This window comes from Choloepus didactylus, chromosome 8 (assembly GCF_015220235.1).
Source record: "Choloepus didactylus isolate mChoDid1 chromosome 8, mChoDid1.pri, whole genome shotgun sequence".
Taxonomy (NCBI): Eukaryota; Metazoa; Chordata; class Mammalia; order Pilosa; family Megalonychidae; genus Choloepus; species Choloepus didactylus.
Genome location: NC_051314.1, coordinates 82,739,436 through 82,748,837, shown reverse-complemented (window position 1 = coordinate 82,748,837; position 9,402 = coordinate 82,739,436). Strand labels below are relative to the sequence as shown.

The 9,402-nt window shown below is 50.2% G+C and overlaps 1 protein-coding gene across 3 annotated transcripts; it reads right to left on the bottom strand.

Annotated features, from left to right (window-relative positions):
* Positions 1-226: 226 nt before the first annotated feature.
* On the bottom strand, positions 227-9,081 carry LOC119541361 (keratin, type II cytoskeletal 2 oral-like). 3 transcript variants are annotated; one of them, XM_037845222.1, is made up of 10 exons: positions 8,458-9,081; positions 7,150-7,364; positions 5,795-5,855; positions 5,053-5,148; positions 4,431-4,595; positions 3,926-4,051; positions 3,084-3,304; positions 1,649-1,683; positions 1,090-1,209; positions 227-1,023 (listed from the first exon to the last, which is right to left on the bottom strand). In XM_037845222.1, the coding sequence occupies exons 1-10, from the start codon at positions 9,079-9,081 to the stop codon at positions 749-751; spliced, it is 1,938 nt and encodes a 645-aa protein (XP_037701150.1). In that variant the 3' UTR covers positions 227-748. The 3 variants fall into 3 exon arrangements, with proteins under 3 accessions (XP_037701150.1, XP_037701149.1, XP_037701147.1); XM_037845221.1 differs by having other exon boundaries at positions 227-1,101; positions 1,162-1,209; XM_037845219.1 differs by having other exon boundaries at positions 227-1,209.
* Between the last annotated feature and the right edge of the window lie 321 nt (positions 9,082-9,402).

Sequence of the window (9,402 nt, the reverse complement as noted above, 5' to 3'; positions counted from 1 at the left end):
ACTTCCTTGGGGTCCCCATGTAAACTCTGTAACTACACTTGGACAGAACTATCACAAGAACCCAATAAAATGGTAAAGGAAAAGCCAAGACTATTCAGTTCCCTTTATACCCATTACCGAACTGGCAGAAGCCCTACCCCATTTCCCTCCACTCTTAGGCCTTGGTTTATTCTGCTGACTTCTTGAATGAAACCCAAACACCAGGGTGTGAAATACAGTGCAATTTATTGAGAAAAGAAAGTGCAACATGCTCTTCACCAAAGAGGACCCACAGCTCAGTGAATTCAGGGGACAGAGGTGAGTCAGGATAAGATGTGGATTGGGAGCCCTGGAAACCACCAGTCTGAGATTTTGGCCATCCCACCTTCCAGCACTGACCCCCACAGCACTGCACTCCTCTGGCAGAGCTGGGACATGCTGGCTTCAGACCATCACCTTCCAGTGGGAGAGGAAGATGGTATAGAACGAAGACAAGCCAGACTGGAAAGACCAAGACTTGTTTGGGCTCTGGTGATACCGTCCAAAGTCAGGGGTCATCACAGGGGCTCATCAAGGTCATCGTCATCCCAGACTAGCAGCTGGATCTCCCTCGCCCAGGAAGGTCTTTGGGACAGAGGAGCCAGGAGCTCAGCCCCTTCTCCAGAGAAATTGAGGAAAAGAGAGGTTGAGCTGTGGGTTTGTAGATGCCAGGCAGAGAGTGAGAGGTACTGAGCGGGGAAAAAGTGGGCTGTAGATTTTGCCTGGAGGATCACTTGGAGCTTTGCTGGCTGGAGCTGGTGGTCTGGGAGAAGCGGATGCTGGTGCTGCCTCCACTTCCAGACTTGTAGCCACCTCCTCCAGAGGTCTGGATGCCACCAGAGCTGGAGCTGAATCCACTTTGGCTCACGGAGCTGCTGCCTCCACTGCCAAGCCTGCTCCCGCTGATGCCACTCTGGTAGCCCCCGCTGCTGACCCGGCCCCCACTGCTGCTGCCGCTGATGCCTCCATAGCCACTGCTGCTACTGCCACTGACTCCTCCATAGCCTCTGCTGCTACTGCCGCTGACCCCTCCATAGCCACTGCTGCTAGTGCCACTGACTCCCCCATAGCCACTGCTGCCGCCTCTGCTGCTGCTGCCTCTGTAGCCAATGCTGCTGCCACCAACCACTCCAAAGCCTCCACGGCTGCCACCAGAGCTGCTGCTTGTGCTGGTGATGTTGCTGAACACCGCTGCAGGGGGGACAGACACTCAGTTCAGGCTGAGGCTGGGGAAGCTGGGGGCTTAGATCTCGTCCCCAATTCTACCCTGGTTGACTGCATGACTTAAAGAAAGACACTCAACCCCTCTAAGGCCTCAGTTTGGAAACAATGAGAGTGAGCCTGGCCCTCTGGGTCCTTTCCCAAGAACATAAGCCAGAAGTATCCACAGAAATTTCTGGTTCTCCAAACTAGGAACTCTCAAGACCACCGGTTTTAGCTTTGGGCTGAGAGGTTGCCAGCTTACACTAGGGGCAGAGTGTGTGGCCATGGCCTGAGACCCTAGGAGCTGTCTGTTGACCTGGCCTCCTGTGGGTGGGTCAGGACCTCCTGCCAGAAGGTCAAGAAATGAGGATGCTTCTAGCTTCCCCTTTTACAACCCAGGGGGAAGGTTTTTGAATGGGCTACTTACAAATGCTCACAGCACTCTGACACTCCCCAGACATCCTAAAAAGAGAGAAGTGAATTATTTCAGCAATGAGTCCATAGTCAAAGAACTGAGGGTACGTAACCTTGGGAGCCACATCCTCCCATTTGCCCTAGTAGGGGCCAAGCTCCTGGAGAAGGAAAGGCAATTCCAAGTCCATTTCCATGACCAGATCTCCCCAGGAAAGGGGGCTGCTTCAGTGGTTGAGACTTCCAGCACCTCCACCAACCACACTCCATCCCTCCATCTTCCTGCCTTCTTCCCCTCAGCTCCAAAGACCTTCCACTCCCAACAAGCTACTCTGTCTACCAACCCCGACTTGAGAGCCCATCCTCACTTCTCCTCCCCTGCTGAAATGATCTTTGCACCTTAGTATGCCCTGACCTTCCTTCTCCACTCAGTCCCAAATTTTTTTTATTCCCAATTTTCCTCTTCCAGAAAGAAGAAATCCTCACCAATGAGCCTTCCCAGGGTGGTGGTGATAGGGATTGTTCAAGGTGGGTAAAATAGGAGAGGGGCTGATATTCAACACATGGTTTTGAAAATGTCCTGCTCATGCTGCCCATCTTCCTGTGCCTTGATCTTGTCCACAGAACAGGCACATTCACACAGCCAAGCATGTGTGGAATGTGTCTGTGTACCTCACCAATGTGGACCCCCTGGCACTGACCACTCCCTCCTCATCCATGATTCTTAATTCACTTAACCTCACCTTTCCATAGAAACCCACCAAAATTCCTTAAATTTTCATCTCTTACTTGGGTTCTGCTTCCTTCTTCTGATTGGGAGTTGCCTGAGGATAGAGGCTCTGAACATGGGTTGCTCTGAGAGATCCCCCAGTTCTTGGCACTCCTTTGGCATTTGAAATCCACTCACTAAGCCTTCATCTGCTGCTTGATATTGTGTTATCTTCCAAGAGTATGTGGGTATCGACCACATGCCCAGATGGACTCAGCCCCAGGGGTGGGAGGGGTGGCAGGATTCTATACTGAGCTGTCCAATATAGTAGCCACTAACCACATGTAGCTATTTAAGTTAATTAAATTAAAAGCTTGGTTCTTCACACACACTGACCACATCTCAAGCAGAGATATAGAATATTTTCATTGTCTCAGAAAGTTCGGTGGATGGCACAGGTTTATAACTTTTGTCATAGCTCCAAAACATTTTCCTAGCACCTTGCACATAGTGAGGATCAATAGAAGTATGTAATTCAATATTGATGTCCATTATAATGATGAGATGTGGATGATCTCAGTTGGCAAAAGATAGTGGGGCTTGAATCCTTAACTCTCTCTTTTCAAGAGACTCCTCACCCTCTGTCTGAGTTGTTCTCTCCTTGTCAACTTGCCCTCACTCTTCATTATCAAAAGTTACTCTAAAATCTTATCTGGAGAATGCTGACCCCACTGCCCCTCACCTGCACTCCTCGCCCTCCAGCAGCTTGCGGTAGGTGGCGATCTCCACGTCCAGGGCCAGCTTGGTGTTCATCAGGTCCTGGTAGTCACGCAGCATCCGGGCCAGGTCGTCCTTGGCCTTCTGCAGAGCGGCCTCCAGCTCATTCAGCTTGTCCCGGGCGTCCTTAAGGGCCATCTCCCCACGCTGCTCGGCTTCCGCGATGGCTGTCTGCAGGTTGGCATTCTGGGGCAGCGGCAGGTAGAGACCCGATTAGCATGGTGACCAGCAAGCAAGCACATGGTCTTCCTGACAGGAGATCTCTTCCCCATCCAGCATTGCTTCCTCCCCTTGCTTAGAAATCTCAGTAGAGCATGCTCAGAAAACAGGAATCGATTTTGCAATTGGCTCATTCATCTTTGACCCGTTAAAGTTAGTTCATATCTCATCAAGGAAAGGAACACTGCTTTGCTTTCCTAGGCTGATAAGGTAGAAATGGTCTGGTAAGTCTCTGATCTTTTTTGAAAAACTGTTAAAATCTCCTTTGCCTAATCACTTCATTCCAATGATACAAATCAGCAATAGGATGCTTTGTGAAGAGTGTGAGAGTTGAATAATTTAAGGCCACCACTGCAGCTGCAAGATTTGTTGGGCAAACCAGAATGGACAACCAGCTCTCCTTAGGCAGCCCTGCAGGAAGCCCAGCCTCCAGGAGAAACATCTGGGAGAATGGAGGTTCCCAGAGATTCTGCTCTCCCACATGTGACACCATGAAAGAATGGAGAAAGCATGTGGCAGAGGCTATTGTTCCACCTTCTCCCAGAGTCCAGAAGACCCCCAGAGCCTCTCCATTAGTCCTGGACCCACCTGCTTCTTGAGGTTCTCGATCTCTGCCCGCAGCCTCTGGATCATCCTATTGAGCTCCATTATCTCGCTCTTGGTGCTCCTCAGGTCATCACCGTGCCTGCCGGCCGTGGTCTGCAGCTCTCCCAACTGGAGAACAGAAGGGCGACTTTACCTGACTTGGTTCTATAGACCCAACATCACCTGCCAAACCTTTGTTAAAATGCCATTGAATTGTGTTTCAGCAAGGACACCCGCAAGGCAGCAGGAAGGGAACACCTAGATTGTTGCAGTAGAAGATTTTCCCACTCTGCAGTGCCTGAGCAAACTTGGTGACATTATTCAGCCTGGCTGGAGTCCATCCCATGTGGCCTGGCAGGGGGCAGTGGAACCAGCTCCCCCCAGGAGGCAGGCAGAACTTTCTGCATCTGAACAACTGGCCATTAGAGAGGGATGTCTTGGTCTACCCACGGGCCACCCAGCAGTCCCTCAGGCCACAATAGATCCCCGAGTGGTGCCCAGCACCCACCTTGGTCTGGTACAGGGCCTCGGCCTCGGCCTTGCTCCTCTGGGCGATCTCCTCGTACTGGGCTTTGACCTCGGCAATGATGCTGTCCAGGTCCAGGCAGCGGTTGTTGTCCATGGAGAGGACCACGTTGGTGTCAGACACCTGAGTCTGCATCTGGGACAGCTCCTACAGGGAACGCGAATGCCCACTCTCACATGCCCCTGGCCCCAGGGGAGGAGGATAATCAAAAAGTCCAAGAATCCTCTACCAGCCGAGACACCCAAGGATGGGGCCAGGAGTGGGACAGTGAGAAAACTAAACTTGCATTTCAGGTCTGGCTGCAGCCTAAGGGAAGCCAGACAACTACAGGCTAAAGGAATGCGTAAATATAACCAGGTTGTCAGCCTGGAAGCATCAGCCTCTGGGTCTACTCTGTGGGTTTCCCTCGGTTTGCCCCTAGAGGACTGTGGGCCAGGGCGGTGAAGGCTGGAGGAGCTAAGCCAGCATTTCGTGGGTGGGTGGAGCTGAGTCCTGAGGCCTGTTGTTTGCTGGGTGGGCAGCCTGCCGCATAACTGTCCCCTAAAGTTATGCTTGGGAAGATGCAGGTAGGAAGGCTCTAGAAGTTGGCCAACAAAGGAATCACCATATCATAGAAGTTCCTCAGGAAGTTTATTTCATCTGCCAGGCTGTCCACACGGGCCTGCAGTTCCACTTTGTTCATGTAAGCGGCATCCACATCCTGCAGAGGAAGGTCAGACGAGGCAATGACCCTCTCCTCCCCTCCCCCAGTGTGTCTTTGCTAAGCCCTCACCTCTCCTCTCTGCCACCCCCCCAACCACCCCATGCCTGTATCTGCCTCCCAAGTGTGACTCCTCTCCCTCCCTTTCCTTTTAAAAGAAAATCAAAGTGATTTTCTGTCTTTTAATTGCTTTGACCAATCAAATCCCAATGCTTTAACAAAATACAAACCATATTAGCCCGACACAAAGTAAGCATCTATTTCTAGGGCAGAAAAATCATATTTCCTGAAAATGTGACTCTGGTTATAGAGTACCAGAAAACCTACTTCCTAATAGGAGTCTTTATAATGGCCGGTTTAAACAAGCTATGAATATTTGTTGCTTGTTATTATCTATAACATCCAGGCTGAAAACCTGTATTTTCTTTTTTTAGTGCTAGATATACAATGCTCTTTATTAGTTCACATCACTCATCATCTCATTAGTCATGTAACATTTTTAAGTCCCCACCAGCAACATATTCAGAGCAGATCCCTTCAGCAAACACCTCTTGAAAAATTGTCAGGAAACCCACACAGAGCACAGGATTATTGTGCCCAGAACAGCTCTCCATGGGGGCAGGTCCCAGGAAGGGAGCTCACCTACCTTCTTGAGCCCCACAAACTCGTTCTCTGCTGCAGTGCGTTTGTTGATCTCATCTTCATACCTGGAAGAGAAAGAGGCACACATGCCATCAGTGACATTTCAGAAGTGAAGGAAAGCACTTGGGTAGAATCTCCTCTCCCAAAAACAGGCCCAGCTTCAAAGGTGTTCAGCAGGGCCTCACTCTCGGTTTAATGGAATTCTTAATAAGTTTTTAACAAGAGCCCTGCATTTTCATTTTGCACTGGATTCTGCAAATTATGTAGCTGGTCCTTCCTGAGGACCTTTCAGAGCTCGGGGCACCGCCTTGCTCTCCTCCCTCCAAGTCTGGGTGACAGGCAGGCAGGGGTGGGGGGAGACCTCAAGGAGCCCAATCTCTAGCCTGTGCTCTTTGACTTCACAAAGCACAAAGTGGGCACATAGGATCCTGGGAGAGATTTGCTCAGATCTGGTGTTTCTGCCTGTCTTTTCTCTGTGTCTCTTTTCCTTTGTGACAGTTATTTCTCATAGGAATTTGGGATAAGGATGAACTCATGTCTTCTAAAAGCATCAAGACTAAGTTTCTGCCTGTTAATGACTAAAATCTCCCACGAAGAGTTTGAAATCCATAAAGATTGAAGAATTAAAATGATTTTAGGAGAAAAGCTGCATTCTAAGAAATGTGAATCTGAGTTGCCCCTGGATTCCCAGTGCCCAGCAGGCAGCCTGCCACGGAGTGGGTGCCCACCAGGATTTGTGCAATTGAATTGGGGGGGGGGGCTCCCCAGAGCAGGTCTGCCAATCCCCTTGGGTCCTAACCCCTGGAGATGACGGGCACTCTCTCCCCACCTCGAGAGACCCAGTTTACCCCTTGCCAACCTCAGAGAGTGTGAACTACAACTCTGAGCATGCAAGAGGAGGCCAGGTGTAGTTGCAGAAAGGGGGAAACATTGAAAGAGGACTTTACAAATTGAAGTTATCTGCCTAGAATCCCTGGGAGCAATCAAACCTTCAGATTCCTGGAAACTGTGCTGCACCTACTGATTCAGAATATCTAGGACACGGTCATGGGAACATGCATTTTCATAAGCCTGCAAGGTAATTCCCATGTACGGTAAAGTGTGGAGGGCTCCCCACCCTAAAGGGCTTTAAACTCTGGAAGGACTCTTGTCAGTGTGAGCCGGTGTAGGAGGGAGCCAGGACCTGAAAAAAGCATAATAACCAGCCACCAAGGAGCCTCACCCCCTCCTTCTCAGTCCTACTTCACTCAATAAATTTATCCAAGAGTATTGACCGAAGGAGTGGTTGAAATCCCAAATTGAAGCCAAGCCCTCGTGCTAATCCCCCAGGAGGGGAAACTGCCCTTGTGGGGCCCTCACTTCTTTTTGAAGTCTTCTACCAGGTCTCCCACGATCTTCAGCTCATTATTCAGGTTTCCCCTTTCCGCCAGAAGGGAATCCAACTGCCTGCGTAGGACACTGATGTAGGATTCAAACAAGGGCTCCAGGTTGTTGGAGCCGGAGCCCGTGGGCTGCTGCTGGAGCAGTTCCCACTTGGTTTCCAAGACCTTGTTCTGCTGCTCCAAAAACCGCACCTGCACCAGGGGAGGCAAGAAAAAGGGTCAGCCTCTTGAGTTGGGTGGCGGAGGGGGCATCCCTCCCAAGGGGCTCTGAAACATGGCAAATGGACCCAGTGCTTCAATATTGCAATAGCCTCTGTTTTTTGGAATTTGACAAGTATGAGGATTTAGAAAGGGAAGAATTAGAATTTGTTGAGTGCTTACTCTAAACCCACTATTTTCACATATTCTGTCTCATTTAGTCCTGACAACCATCTTTAAAAGATGGGCTCTTGTACCCATTTTCTAATCAAGAAAACTGAGGCTCAGCGAGTTTAAGTAAGTTGCCCAGAGTCACATGGCTACCAAGTGACAAAGCTCAGAGTCAAGCCCTGTTCTGCCCTAGGTCTATTAGAAGCCTTCAGAATATGATTAAAGGAGGTCAGCATCAATAAAGTTATTTCTAATTATTTTTTAAGTGTAAGCTTTTTCACCTTCATAAAGGCAATGAAAATAGTGAAATGGGTCTAATTTTCTCTTAGTGATTTCACATATGAAGACCCCCCCTTTCAATTACTCGATATGCAACTAACCCAGCGTTAGCTTCAAGTCATAGGCTTATCCCCTGCTGACCCAGCCCAATCCCTCTCTCCCCAACAAGGCAGCTCAATTCCGTCTCAGCTGGAGCATATGACACAAGCCTGCTGCCAATACTCATCAGTGAGAGGCATTCCCAGGACTCGTGCTAATGCAAGTTTGATTACCAGCTAGTTTGAATTACCCAGCAGTTGCTTCTCGAGGTAATTGTAAGTTAATTGTAATAATTTCATGGCTAAGGACCCATTCTTCAAAACAGCTAAATGTCCATTTGGATCCAAATATCATTTGTCTTGGTCCTATCCCTAGCAACAAATATGGAGTAGAAATCTGTCCCCCATTTCACAGCTAGGAAAACAGGGCCTGAAGAGGAAGAGAGACATCCTCACTGTCCCACAGGGGCAAAGCAGAATCAAGATAAGAACTAGACACTCCCACCTCCAAGCCTGACAGATCCCACCGGCATCTCCTTACACCAACTCCCTGGACAGTCCAAACCCTCCATGACAACCCTGGGCTTTGCCCTCCTCACCTTGTCAATGAAGGAAGCAAACTTGTTGTTAAGGGCCTTGATCTGCTCCCGCTCTTGAGCCTTTACTTGCCCAATCTGGGGGTCAATCTCCACATTGAGGGGCTGTAGGAGGCTCTGGTTGATAGTCACTTCCTGGATTCCACCTGGGAAGCCACCTGGGCCAAAGCCACCAGGACCACCGAAGCCACCAGGAACACTGAAGCCACCAGGGCCACCAAAACCACCAGGCCCACCGAAGCCACCAATACCACCAAAACCACCAGCTCCTCCGAAGCCACCTCCTACTCCTCTGCCACCCCCAAAGCCACCACCAAAACCACCACCAAAGCCACCTCCATAGCCACCTCCAAAGCCACTGCCACAGATGCTACGTCTTCCACCAAAGCCACCAGCCCTGGAGCCACCGGCCGCCACGCCCATGGAGATGCTCTTGTAGCCTCCCAGGTTGTAGAGGCTCTGGCTGCCAAAGCCACCACCTCCGCTCCGGAACCCACAGGCCCCTCCGCTGGCTCCCCGAGAGCGGGCCACACAGCTCATCCTGCTGCTGCCAGAGACCACGGCAGAGCGGCCAGAGAAGCCGTGGCTCCCTCCACTGAAGGACTTCTTGGAGACTTGTCTGTTCATGGTGAGAGAGCTTGAGGGTGAGCTAGAGATCACGTAGCAAGAGCTGAGAGGGATGAAGGCAGAGGATAGGGACGACGGAGGAGACTGGTCTTTATATACCAAGAAGTTTGGCTTGATAGAAGAAGACGCAAGCAATTAGCTGAGAGTCATCTTGGGTTTGGTTTGCCTCCCAGGCAATAAGTTACTTCTAAATTCCCAACACACCTCTAAGATAATCCTCTGAACCAAATGGCTTTGCTTTCTTAACTTAATCACCCAAACTTGCCTCAGTTGACAAAAGACTGGAGCTCTCCTCCCTCCTTTCACGTGATTTCTTCAAGG

Bases quoted from the DNA above. Each gene is read 5' to 3' on its own strand.
- LOC119541361 (XM_037845219.1), bottom strand. From the start codon at position 9,081: ATGAACAGACAAGTCTCCAAGAAGTCCTTCAGTGGAGGGAGCCACGGC. The intron at 3,305-3,925 runs GTGGGTCCAGGA...CCGCTGCCCCAG, and splicing joins TCGAGAACCTCAAGAAGCAG to AATGCCAACCTGCAGACAGC. The intron at 1,210-1,648 runs GTAAGTAGCCCA...TCCCCCCTGCAG, and splicing joins TCAGAGTGCTGTGAGCATTT to CGGTGTTCAGCAACATCACC.